At 50.2% G+C, this 13,710-nt stretch overlaps 1 protein-coding gene across 1 annotated transcript in view; it reads left to right on the plus strand.

Moving 5' to 3' along the window:
• The window catches only part of FRMPD3 (FERM and PDZ domain containing 3), a 59,650-nt gene that overhangs the window by 34,074 nt on the left and 11,866 nt on the right, over positions 1 to 13,710 (plus strand). Inside the window, exons 12-13 of the mRNA XM_035005331.1 lie at positions 1,735 to 1,914; positions 10,893 to 11,037. Of these exons, the coding sequence (XP_034861222.1) occupies positions 1,735 to 1,914; positions 10,893 to 11,037 (325 nt within the window). The remainder of the gene's footprint in view (positions 1 to 1,734; positions 1,915 to 10,892; positions 11,038 to 13,710) is intronic.

Consider the following 13,710-nt stretch of genomic DNA (forward strand, 5'->3'; position numbering starts at 1 on the left):
CGCCTCTGGTAAAATGGTCAAGTAGGAGGCCGTATTCGTTTTCAGTATCCCTCCATGACCCGTCTGGGTCCCCTTTCCTTGATTTCAGGGGTCAGCAAACTTGTTGCATAAAGAGCTAGATGGTACATATTTTAGGCTTTGCAGGCCATGCGGGTCTCTGTCACAACTATTTAGTGCCCTTATAGCGTGAGAACAGTTATAGACGATGCAGAAACAAATGAGCGTGGCTGTATTCCAGTATCTCTTTATTTATGGACACCGAAATTTGAATTTCGTGTGATTTTCACATGTCACAAAACATGGTTCTTTTTCCAACCATTTAGAAATGTAAAAATCATTCTCAGAGTGAGGGCCGTATAAAAGCTGGTGTTGGATTGGATTTGGCCCGTGGGCCAGAGTTTGCCAACCCCTGCCCTACCCCATTGGCTTTCCCCCTGCCCCTGCAGCCCCCACCTCCACCCCAGGCTTTCTGAGTCTGCATACTCCCCCCTTCCTGCCCAGGGCCTCCACTGTAGTAACACCCCTCCCTGACGGTGCACAGCTGATCCCCCTAAACCTGTGCCCCAGGCTAGTTCACCCTAGTGAGCTACCGTGAAAGGAAATTCAAATCATCTTGCTGACTGGATCCAGGTGCTTGTCATGCTCTGGGGAACACGCTGTCATGCTCCTGGGGCACACTGATGGGAAGCCGCTTAGCAAAGTGTCTATAGCAGACCCACAGAGGTTCCTTGGGGAGATGCGAATGCCAGGAAATGGGCCAGCAGAGGGCTCAGGCTTGATGGTGCTCAGGAGCCTGTCGGGCCACCTAAGGGAATCCCGTCCACCAGGAGCAGAGGGAGGTATTTACATATTGGGACTTGCAGATCCCTGAAAGCCTACTCCCCTCCCTCCACCCCTGCGCACCCCCCTGCCAGGGCTGAAATTCCGATAGGCCATTCCTTTGGGTTAAGACTGCTATTTTTCAGGGATGCCAGGGTGGCTCAGTCAGTTCAGCAGCTGCCTTTGGCTCAGATCATGATCCCAGGGTCCTGGGATCAAGTCCCGCATTGGGCTCCCTGCTCAGCGGGGAGTCTGCTTCTCCCTCTGCCTGCAGCTCCCCCTGCTTGTTCTCTCTCTCTCTCTTTCTCTCTGGCATATAAATAAAATCTTTAAAAAAATAAAATAAATACTAAAAAAAAAAAAAAAAAAGACTGCTGTTTTGCCAAAGAGCAAATGTCGGGATTCCCCGACCCTGCTCTTAAGCACCCAATCAACTCCCAACACCTGAGGCAGAGTGACTGTTTAGCTTTTGGCACCAGGTGAGGAGTGCAAGTTTCAGTGGCTCTTGAGCCCGAGGAAGTAAAGACCAGACACAAGATGCCACCTGTTCAGGCAGAGCACTGGGGGTCACCGAGTGACCCGCAGCAACAAATGGAAAGTTCCTGGGGCTTGGTGGGGAAAGGATGCTGCAGAGCTTTAAAACAGAAACGTCCCCTACATCACGATTTTGCTGGAGCCAGCCCTGCCACTGCCCACCTCACTCAGCCTGTTGCTGAGGCTAAGGTGTCCCCTGAGACCAGTGGGAACAGGAGCATCCCAGACCACTTTCCCCTCACGGTTGTCCCCCTGCCCTGGCACTAAGCCCTTGATGTTTCCAGACCTGCCAGCAGAACCAATTCAATGCCTGTTTCCTGTTTCTTCCTGCTTCCTCTGCCCTTCTTTCCGTGAATACTGCCCGCTACACTTGGGGCCCAGGACGAGAAGCAGTCAGCCACCACTCTCCTGGTGGGACCCCGTCACGGCATCAGCCATGTTATTGACCTCAAAACCAACCTCACCACTGTGCTGTCCGAGTTCAGCAAGATCAGTAAGATCCAGCTGTTCCGGGAGAACCAGGGCGTGGCCCGGGTGGAGACCAGCATCATGGATGCCAAGGTAAGCCCAGCTTTGAGGAGCTCCTGCTCTCCAGGGACAGGCCTTAGGAACAGAGGAAGGAGCAGACTCGAGAAAGAGAGTTTGAGCCTTTCCAGGGGGGTCAGTGATTCTGAAGTGGTTCAGACCCTGGGCCCCTTTGGGCTCATCTTTCTTTCCTTTCTCAGCCCTGTAGGACATGCTGTCTTGGCCACATATTAAGGTCAGCCAGTGCTGGGGAAGGCTAGGAAGTGTCAGATCAACCCACAGGGGGTCTTCAGCAGAGGGCGGGGCAATTGAACTTGGAGTTGCCCCCAGGCTATGGCTTCTGGATCTTTCTTGTGTCACAGCACGCACAGAAAATGACATTCATGCAGAACAATGGGATAAATGGTCCAGCCCCAGAGACTTCAGCCTCCCCAGGCTCTGTCTAGCCAACCCAGAGGCTGAAGGGATATGTGCACACCAGTTGGGGAGCCCTGCCATAGGCATAGACACTTGGAATCATGGAGGAGGGGGTGCCTGAACATGTGGACAGACCCAAGGAGGCCTAGGGAGATGGGGAACAGGCAGGACCTAGTCCACATTTTACCTCCCAGAGTCCAGCTCTTCCAGAATCTTAGAGCCTTTCCCATAGATTGGCTCTTTCAGACTGGCAAGCACCTGTTACCCGTGCAGAGTCTGACAGCCATGGTCAGCCAGCCCCCTGGCTCTCCTGTTGAACACCCAGTAACCAGTGCGGCGGGGGCAGGCTTGCTTGCCAGCTGGCGGAAGCTATTAGAGGAGGGGCAATTTTCCTTTCTTAAAGGATTTCCCGGGGGAGATGTTGTTAGCAGATTAAGAGATGGAGTGCTTGCTGTTTCTAAAAGAGCAAATTATTTATTTTTGTCTTTGTGAAACCCAGAAAGCTTTAATATGTTAATTTTTCCACCTGTGATTCCCAGTATTCCCATTGGCTCAGGAACCTGCCTGGAGCTGATATCTAATTGGCTTGTGGCCACTTCCTCAACCAATGATCGCTGCCCTCCACAGATGTCGCTGGGTAAAAAGCCAGGTGGACAGGGAAGGGAGAGGAAAGACAAGAAGACATGCAGGGTAGATGTGGCTTCCTGAGAAATAAAAAGGGTTTAAAACAGGGAAAAAACTTTCTGGAGGACTCTTCTTCTATGTTGTACGAGGGATTCTCAACACTCGCTGCCCAATAGAATTTCCTTGAGAGCGTCTTAAAAATGCAGATGCCTGGGTCCTGTTTCCAGAGATTGTGATCGAATTGGTCAGGCTGCAGCCTGGGCATCAGGGTTTATTTACTTTTCAGTTCCCCAAGTGATTCTGTAGTATAGCCAGATTTGAGAACCACCGACCTCTGTGTCCAGAGCTCTGGGAGGAACCAAGCTGAGCAGGGTCCGTGGGTATTGACTGAGTGGGGAGCACTATTCTCATTTCTAGGGGCGATCCAGCCACAGGTGTGGGCATGAATGCTGCCCAGGAGAGACCACAGTCTTACTGGGGAGGCTAGACTCACAAAGACACACAACCTGCCTTAATAACACAATATCAGAACATGTATGGAGCTCTGGAATCCGACAGATCAGGTTCAAGTCCCCGTTCTACCACTTCCTAGCTGTGTGGCCTTGAAAAAGGGACTTAACTTCTCTGAACACTGATTTCCTCAACTGCGCAATGGAATGCCTATCTCAAAAGGTGGTTGTTCAGGATTAAATGAGAAAATGTAGGCAAAAAGTCTTAGCACAGTGCCTGATACATAGTAAGTACTAAACAAATGAGAGCTGTTATTTTTTGAAAAGCAAAACAGCGATGAAGAAAAGTTAACATGAAGTAAATTTTGCAGGTGAGTACGGTGCAGAACATGGAACCAAAGAACGGGAAGGGGTTAACCAGAACTGGCTACCCACAAGAGCATGTTTTAAGCTGGATCTTGAAGTGATAGGCACAGATTAGCAGAGAGAAGTGGGATTGTGTTCACAGGCAGAGAGCAAGCACGGAAGTAAGCAAGCCATATGTGCAGGTCGATAAGCATAGCTGCTTGGCTGGAGAGGAAAATAACGAGAAAGAAGATTGGAGAGATTGAGGGTGGGCAGAACAAGCTGGCTAAAAGCTTCGAAGGCAAGGCTAGTGTGAAGCCAGGGAGGCGAGGAGGGGATCGTGGCCCTAGCACAAAGGCAAAGAGACGAGGGCATGGCCTGAGCTGGAGGGACAGCAGTGGTCAGGAGAAAGAGCCAGTGTGAAACATACAGACTCACCAAGCGCGTGCGTGTGAATGCCCACACACGTTCCCCTCTTGCACATACAGCACACATGTCTTATTATAGCTAACCCTTACTGCCTGCTGCCTGGATCCTGGGTACACTGAAGACCAGGGCTATGCACACAGCACACGGAGGGTCCAAACTGCAGGTGGGTGGAGAGGTGAGAGACTGCGTTCCGGGATAAACGGGACATGGCATTGGTGAGTGGAGGGGGTAGGAGAGGATTGCACTCTGCTGAGTGGGAAATAGCACATGGTTAGGTAGGCGATGCAACTGCCAGGTGGTAGATAGTTCTGGTATGCCCACTTGAAGCAGGCGATACGGTGCATATGAAAAACCACAGGAGAATTATCCATTTTGCATTAGAATGTTTCTGCTAGGCAGAATAGGGGCCCCTCCCAAAGATACCTGCTCCCTGATCCCCAGAACCCGTAAATATGCCATGTGATATGGCAGAGGACAATTAGGGTTGCAGATGGAATTAATCAGCTGACCTTAAGATAGGGAGATTATCCTGGATTATCCAGGTGAGCCTGGTGTCATCACAAGGGTCCTTATAAGTAGAAGAGGGTGGTAGAAGAGAAGGTTGATGAGAAGGTCAAAGTAATGGGAGATGAGAAGGACTCTGCCTGACCTTTTTTGCCTCGAAGATGGAGGAAGGGGCCATGAGTCAAGGAATGTGGGTGGCCTGCAGAAGGGAAGCAGCCCCGTCTATCCTTGATTTTAGCCCAGTGACACTCGAGTCAGCCTTCTGACCTCCAGAAGTGTAAGAGAACAGATGTGTATTGTTTAAGCCTCTAAATTTGTGTTGATTTGTTACAGAAGCAACAGGAAACTAACATAACCGTGAGATTCCTTCAAGTAGGAAACTCTCATCCCCTACATTAAAGATAGGATTCAACTGAGAAATGTGCTGCTCATCCCCAAGTTTTGTTACATTAGATCGGATGCATCTAGAATCAGAGATGTCTGCTGTGTGTATCACTACAAGGCGGTGCCCTATGAAATGGACAGGATGGTATTTATACTTTTCGCAGATAAATCAGCAGAGATAGGATCGATGATACGGTGATGGGAGAAAAAGAGGAAGATTGAGGGAGAAAAAAAAAAGATCCAGGCTTCCATCCGAAGGTCATTTAGTATGAACTCAGCGTTGCTAGGAAGCAGGCTAAACCCAATGGGAGGTACAAGCATGAAACGAAAAGAAAACATGGCTTCTGGCCCTCAAGAAGCTCTCTGTGCTGTAGGAAAGAAGTGTGCCAATACGTGGCCTTCCTAAAGAGGGCGCCAGAGAGGAGGTGCCAAGAGCATATCAGGATACAGAGGAGGGCAAAATTAATTCTGGCTCAGGGATTAAGGAAGCTTCCTGGAGGCACTCCGTATCAGCAGTATCTGTGTTTACTGAGTGGTGCCTCTCTCCATATATGTGAACAAAGGGAAGGATTTGAGAGGGGGCGGGGTCTGGGAAATTGGCAAACAATACACATCAGAACTCCATAGAACTGCTTGTTTAATGTTTCCCAGCATGCCACTGTATAAGGTATCCTGAAAAAAGAATGTCTGAATTCCCTTAACGAAGAGCATGGAAGTTAAAAACCGGACTTGGGCTCATTTCCTCCTAGATATGCCACACTGGCCTGGGAATATTCTGGAAGGGCCTGGTGAAGCTAAGATTTCTCACTCAGAGCTCTGACTGCACATTAGAATCATGTTTGGAGATTTAAAAACTACCGGTTGCCTGGGCCCTTCCTTTCAGACCTTTTAAACCAGAATGTTGGGGGGTGAGGCTGGGGTATATAGGTTTTTCCAGCTTCCCAGGGAATCGTAATATGTGTCTGGCCTGAGAAACACTGCCTTAAAGTGATATTCTGCCTTGTTTCCAAATTGGCTGGTTATGCCCAGTTAGCCTTCCCCAGGGCCGTGGAGGCAAGACCCCAAATGTACTGGTTCCCTGGGACCCAAGGACAATTGCCTTGTACCCTTGCCCTTCTGTGTCCCTGGAGTCCCATCTTTTTCCAATTTTCAGAGATGCTGGAGTGCACTGAGGCTACCCCAAGGCCAGTCCCCTCCCTAGTTGGCATCCCAGAGTGCAGGATGCCGGCGAGCTCCCAACACACTCTGAACACCCCGGGAAGGAGATGGGGCTGGGGCATAGCAAATTAATCCCTGCTCTACTTTCTCATGGATGGCCATGCCTCCAACCCCATCCCCCTTTTACCCTTTAATGTTGGAAGATGGCCTGGGCATATTTAGTTATGGTTTTCACTCTGCTTACTTGCTCTTAGTGGATTGAGCGTGAGGCAGTATGCAAATCTCTCCAAGAGACAGCAGTCTGGGACTGAGACGCCACTGGGCCATTACCATACCCTATTACCACAGAAGCACATAAGGGGGAAAAGAAATCATCAAAGGAATGTCCCAAGGGATCTCTCGTGGCCCGGTGTGTCTCCTGCTCTCATGTTTGAGCTTTATTGCTCTAGTGCTTTCTGTAGGGACAAGCATTACATTAGACGTCACGATCATTAAAATCCTATTTAAAATAAAATGTCTTTGAAGGTTTCTAAGAAAACCTATCCAACCTCTTTGGTGGCCTGCCTTTGATTTGATTTTTACCTCTGCTGGCGAAAAGCACATCTGTGTTCCTTTGACAAGTTCCTTTTGGCCCATGCTGGGGTGCTCAGTTGGCCATGTGGGCATGCAGAGGACAGACTCCCGATGTGCTGGGCTGAGCCAGCTGGGGATGCACCTGGCCCTCTCTGTGCACAGGATTTTTTGCCTTCGTGCTGTTTCATTACCCACATCAGGCTGTATTTAGGGTAAGAGAAAAGGAGGGGAGACTGAAGCAAAGTCAGACAGGTCAATTGGCCAGCTTGTCACTCTGCCTCTGATCTGTCCATTGGCCAGCCAGCCAGCCAGGCAGCTAACCAGTCAGGGTGTCAGGCTATTAGGCATTCTGCCTGTCCTGCAGCCAGCCTGTCAGCCAGGGCACCAGTGAATCAGACTGCTCCTTAGCCAGTGAGCCAGTCCATCTGTCCATCAGTCGGTCAAACCAGTCAGCCTGTACTTTGGTCAAATGGAATGTCATTCTAGTCGTCAGCCAAGGTCCTTTCCTCAGAGAAGCTCTCTCCAGCTTCCAAACCCAAATTAGTCACACGAGCACACGTTCACACCCACCTACCCACACACTGATCCACAACATTCTATGTTCTGATAACTCTCTCTACTTTCCCTTCATAGCGCTTATCACACCTTCCACTCATATTCATTTGTATGGTTATTTGGTTTCTGTCTTATTTCCTGTTAGATTGTAAGTTCCATGAGGGCATCTCTGTTCTGGGATGAATGTTTGTTACCTACCAGAGGGTCATGTTGTCCACGAGCTATCCCACCAGCACGTAGCAGATCACTGGGGGGTGGGGGGGCAGAGTGGGCCGCAGGGGCATTTCAGCCAGAGAGAAGAGCGTGAGTTAAGATATGAAGTGGTCAAAGAACATGGCATCTCTGGAAAACTGTAAATGCTATGTCCTTGCTGGAGCCCAAGGAGAGGGGCAGGGGATGGGAGGAGGGCACAGGCAAGCTAGTGGGAGATATGCTTGGAGCTGTAGGTCAAGTCCAGGTCCTAAAGGCTTTATATGACATGAGAAGACAATAGGTTTCAGGTGATGAGATACTGGGCATTTTACATGAGAGTCTTATTTTAGAACCTCGGGCAGCAATATGGAGGTGGAGTGGAGTGACGTGGGTAGAGACTGGAGGCAGGAAGGCCGATCAGGAGGCTACTGGGAGTCCTGAGGTCAGTGTGTCCTCACCTTTTCCACGTCGTGAAAAATGCCACAATGTGTATGACCCACTGGAATCAACAGATGAGGTAGCTTGGGGCCAGAGGCAACAGGGGCTCGAGATCTCAGCCCACTTGTCACCCATTCACACATACCTTGAGAAGTTTTGGTATTGGAGGAAGACAATGAGGGCGTGAAGTAAAGCAGTGGCAGCAGGAGTGGCCATGATGTCGGCGAATGCTCCTGAGGCAAGCCTAGTGAGTCTTGGGTCCTCCTAGTGATGGTGGTAGCAGCTATCCACACCCAGACCTCCGTGTATCCTTCTGTCATTAATGGCAAGGGGGCAAGGCCCTCTCCCCCTCCCCATTCCCATTCCCCTTCTGTCTCTCCTTTGCTGTACACAAGGTTGACCATTCTGTTGTGACTGAGAAGCATCCATTCACTAGAGGTACAAACACCCCCTCTGCCCCTTCCTAATAATGACCCAAAGGGTGTGTTAACTAACTGGAATTAAAATAAAAACTTAAAAAAAAAAATGACCCAAAAGTAACATCTCGTCCCTGGTCCCCTTCTCACTGGAGAGAGGAGCCAGCGGCTCCTCAGGGTACAGATGGTCCCTTTTCTTCCTGATGGTATTGAGTGAGCTCCACAGGAGTATCATCAACTCATAGCCTGTGGGGTGGAATCCAAATGCCTTACCGTGGCTGGCAGTGTCATTGGATATAGAATAACTAAACAATTCAAGATAGGATTTGAGCCAGCACAAGCCCGTGTGATAGAGACACAGCACTGAGGTAGGAAAAGAGTTCGAGAGGGAAGAGGCTGAGGATGGTGATTCTTGGGAGGCTGCACAAGAAGAGCAAGCGTGAGAGATGGAAATGGTCAGGGACTACAGAACCAGAACCTAGTGTCACCTCATGGAAACAGAAGCGAGGAAAAGAATTTCCAAAGGAGAAGGGGATCAGTGTTGGCAAATGAAACAAGCTGAAAGGTGTGAAAATGAATATGAACAATTGTGTTGGGCTGGAAAGAAGCTTCCCTCCTAGATCAAACCAGACCTGACCCCCTGCTTGTTTCTGTGAATAAGGTTTTCTTAGACCCCCGTCACACCCACTGTTTAGCTCACAGATTATCTATGGCTGCTTTCACGTTGCGATGGCAGAGTTACTGCGACAGAGTGTGTGGCCCACAAGGCCTAAAGTATTTGCTGCCTAGCCCTTTTCAGAAAAAGTTTGCCAGCCCCTGGTCTGGATGAATACAAAATAGTTGACCCGAGCTATGTGTCAGGATCCTGGGAGATAGCAAGGGGACTGGGGCAACTGTATTTAAAAGGTGAGCTGGTTTGGATTCAGAATTTGTTCCCCGGGTGATGATCCAGGCCAAGAAGGCTAGTCTAGTTGGTGACCAAGTTCAACCAAATTTTCCACAGTGTTCCTTTTACTGCCCGTACCCTCATGGATGTCCTCATCACGTCTCATCTGGACTGTAGCAGTAGCTACTTCACTGGTCAGGGAAGGGATTCATTCCATCTTAATTCTTTTAGCTCTTAATGGGTGGTCTGGGAACCCCCAAAAGTCAAGGTGAGTCATGGACCCATGGCTTCCTCTTCAGCCAGTCTCCATTGTCTTTCTCTGAAGGCCACTGCCCTGTCCCAGGGGGAATGCTCCCATGGCTGACTTCAGTCTAACCCAGACTTCTTGTCAAAATCACGATACAGATATTGGGAAGGTTTCTTGAAAAGGTATTGATTTGGGGGGGGGGTTCCTATCTTTTTTTGGTATATCGGTGCCAAGTCACTGAGACAGTCAACCAGCTAACCCCAGGATTAATTTGACTGATTTAGGGTCAAGAACAAAAGTCAACAGAGTATGTTAGCATTTCCTAAAGTAGGTTAAAAAAAAAAGCTACACCCTACTACCATGAGATTTTCTATGAAAATAGATGGTTCTGGTCAAATAATTTGGAAATGTTGGAATCCTAAAACCCCCCTGTTAACATTTCACAGTGCACATTCATATGTGAAAGCATCTGAGAGTTCCCATAAGTACAAGTCTCTGCATAGCTTTGTTTGACCCAGTGTTTCACACATGTATTGGACCAAGGAACTGTTTCAGGGGACACCAACTAACTTCTCGAGGACACTTTAGGAAAGGGGGGGCATGGAGGTCTGAGCAGAGCTACAGGCCAGAAAGAACTGGGCCCAGAAGGCACAGTGAGGATTTTGTTGCATGGAGTGTCCATGTCCTGGGAGCCATTCTGGGTACTAGGCGGAGAGGGCTATAGAGATGAGCAAGAGATAGTTTGTGGGTTCAGGAACTTTCTATCAGGGATGTTCCCCAGTCCAGCCAGGACTCCCAGGTTCACCCCACCTCTCCCAGCTGGCGCGTGCATCTGCCGGGGTCCAGTGAACACAAATACAGCCACGCAGCAGTCCCATGATATTATATAATTTTAATCTTTTCTCTGTAAAAGTAGTTCATTAAATGTGTAATTAAAGGTTGATTTAATTTTGATACCTGGGTATGAGTTCACTATAAATAAACTCTCAAACCAGAAGAAATGGTCTGTCAGTCCATGCGCCTCGATTTTTGGTTCAGAAAGTAGGATTCCTGTCCCTCTGCAAGGCATCTTTTCACTGTTGTCCTCTTTTTTTTTTTTTTTAGATTTTATTTATTTATTTTTAGATTATTTTATTTTTTTTAGATTTTATTTATTTATTTGACAAAGAGAGCACAAGCAGGGGGGAGCGACAGGCAGAGGCAGAGGGAGAAGCAGGCTCCCCACTGAGCAGGAAGCCCGATGTGGGGCTTGATCCCAGGACCCCGGGATCATGACCTGAGCCGAAGGCAGACGCTTAACCGACTGACCCACCCAGGCGCCCCACAGTCGTCCTCCTGGACGTGCACCTCCTCCCCTCCTTCTCACATTCTCATGGTTCTTCTTGTCTCTCCCCCAGCCTCTGGTGCTGTTGATGGAGTGGCCCGAAGCCACCAACTTTGCCTGCCTGATCGCAGGGTACTGCCGTCTCCTGCTGGACTCCAGGAAGATGGTCTTTTCCAGGCCTGCCAGCCAGCCTCTTCCACCTCCAATGATCAAGGCAGGTAGGGCTCAGCCTCAGTTTTCAGTATGCCGGAAGCCCTTGGGACCCTGGAGCCAGGGAGGGAGGAGCTCTGCTGCTCTAGTGCTTACCCCATTCCCCCAGCACCCCGGTTTCCCAGGAGCCAGCGAGGTACCGCTGGGTCCTACCTGGCACAAGCCGGTGGGAAAGACAGCTGGCCTTCAGATGGGCCTGTCCCACAAAGGATGCCTGTGACAACACATGGCAATCGAGTCAGTGAATGAATGTAAGATAAGAACAGCAAATAAGCAATAAGTAGAACCAGTTGGAGAACTGCATTAGATCTAAGGCACAGCACAGTGATCTAGGAGAGACGCATGGGCGTTCTGGCTTTGTGGAAGGTGGAGGTTGAAAGTGAAGATAAAACCTTTCTCTTGTTCATCGTAATGGGGATTGACAGAGCTGCCTGAAGTTAAGAGGCCGTGGAAGCCTGATATAGGAAAGATTGTGCAGGCGCAGAGTATAGTCCAGTGGGAGGCTTAGAGATACGAGAGGATGACCACCAAGAACGAGGTCAAGTGCGGCCCCCAACCTGAGGCTTCCCCCTTAGGCAACTCTGTGCAGCCACCCCTCGGAGCTGTCCTGGTGCTGGCGCAAGCAGGGGCCTGAGGAAAGATCAGCCCAGTCCAGATCCTGTTGCCCCGAACCAAAGCAGGAGACCTGAAGAGCAGGGGCTTCACATACTAGACCTAAGCCTCACGTACACGCAGGAAATGCCTCCCTCCAGCCCAGCACCCAAACGTCATGGCGGAAGCTGAGACTTCCTACCCCGCAGTCGCCCTCCTCACCTGCCAAAGCCTCGCCCTCCACTTGCCTGGCAGCTCGGCCATTTCTTCTCTCTTCAAAGCTGCACCTCATTGTCTCTTCATCACAAACACCATGACAAGCCCATGCGTACATCTCCTAACATTGTCCACAGGACGTAGAAGGCAATCTACCAAACATAGACCGGGGAGAGGACAGGTGGCCCAAAGGACAGGTGGCCCCGAGGCATAGACAGGGGCTCTACATAGAGAAGCAAAGGAACTGACTAGAAATAGGAAGAAGCCAGGAGGCCGAGTTGCCACACGTCCCCAGGTGAATAGCTCCAAAGCGGATGGCCATAGGTGTTACTAAGCCTACGGATGGCCAGTGACAGCCAAGCCCGTGTTAGCTTTGTCATTGTCCCTTCTGTTCCTCTCTGTCATCACAGCCAAGTCAATGATGCCTTTTACTGAGCAGGATAGGGAGAGAGAAAGGGAGAAGGAAAGGCAGAAGAAGGAGCCTGGAGCCCAGCCGAGAACCAGATGTGGAAGTGAGGGCTCTTTGGGGGGGGTGTCTGCTTTCTGAAGGCCCCAGAGATGGCTCTGTAGTCCCACCTACCTTCCAGAGGGTTCTGTCATCCCATCAGCACCCTGGTCAGTGCTCTTAAGTATATATATCTCTCTGTGGGGATAATGGCACCAAGTGAGGGCACAGGCTTCCTGTTTCCCTTTGGTCTCACTGAACACACCCGGGGTTGCATCCCTGTACTTCTCCAGAGGTAAATCAATTTCATGGGATTCTCTTGAAGGTATTGCAGCATGGAAAGAAGGCTTCTATAAATGCCGGGCATGGCTTCAGAGCCCCTCCCTGATTCTTGAACGTCCCCCCTTGGGGCCTGCAGAGTAACAGTGACTCGGCTGCCTCTAGCCCAGGGCCCATTTTGGTGCAGGAGCCAGAAGGACCACTGTGGTGTTCCCCTTGTTTGTTCTGCTTCGCCTCCCCAGGGGTGTGGGTCCATGCCCGGGCCCAGTACTTGGCCTTTTGAACTGTTAGCTGCTGGCTCGATGGCGACCACTAAGTGCCCTTGGTGGGTGGGGTGCGGTAAGCGTTATAGCCCTGCCGATTGGGGGCTGGCGTGCACATCTGACCCCATGGCCCCAAGAAACGGACAGGGGCACTGCAAGAAGCACACTGGGGAGCCCTCCAGCCAGGTCACAGTGTGGGGCCATCAGTTCCTGGTACAAAGCTGAGATACATTTCCTCCATGGGTTCCCCCCCAACTTCCATCCCAGAAAAGAAGCCCCAGTGCCCAGTTGTTGTTTAGCAAAGATCTATAGGGAACAGGCATCCTGCCAGCCTCCTCTGAGCTTTGTCCTCAGGGCCAAAGCTCCAGCCCGCTTAAGGGCCTGATCTCTCTGTCGGGCTCTATATTCTTGTCCCACAGCAACTGCCAGCTAGCCCAACTCCATGCTCAGCTGCCATCTCTCTCCAGTATCGTGGGGGAAATCCAAGAAAAGGCGGCTTTGGGGGCCACAGTCAGAAGAACTCACTGATTTTCTCCCATGGTTAGGAAACAGCTTGGTCTGGTGAATTGAATATTCTGGTTAATGGCTACTGTATATCCCATGCGTGGCTCGCCCATTTTCATGTAGTTAAATCTCAGCAGCACACGAGAGTACTCAAGCTTGACTGAACATACGAGGTGCTTTTTTGATGATTCAGAAAGAACTTGAGGGCCTCTAAAGGCCTCTAGGTCGTCCCTTTGACCAGTCTTGATCATCAGACTATAGAGCACAGCAAAGCCAACTAATAGAAGGCTGGTTGACTCAGTGTTGCACTGACTGTGTGTGTGTGTGTGTGTGTGTGATAGAGAGCGAGTGCGCACACAAGCAGGGGGGAGCAGCAGAGGGAG

This window comes from Mirounga leonina, unplaced genomic scaffold (assembly GCF_011800145.1).
Source record: "Mirounga leonina isolate KUSES-001 unplaced genomic scaffold, KU_Mleo_1.0 Mir_101664, whole genome shotgun sequence".
Lineage (NCBI taxonomy): Eukaryota > Metazoa > Chordata > Mammalia > Carnivora > Phocidae > Mirounga > Mirounga leonina.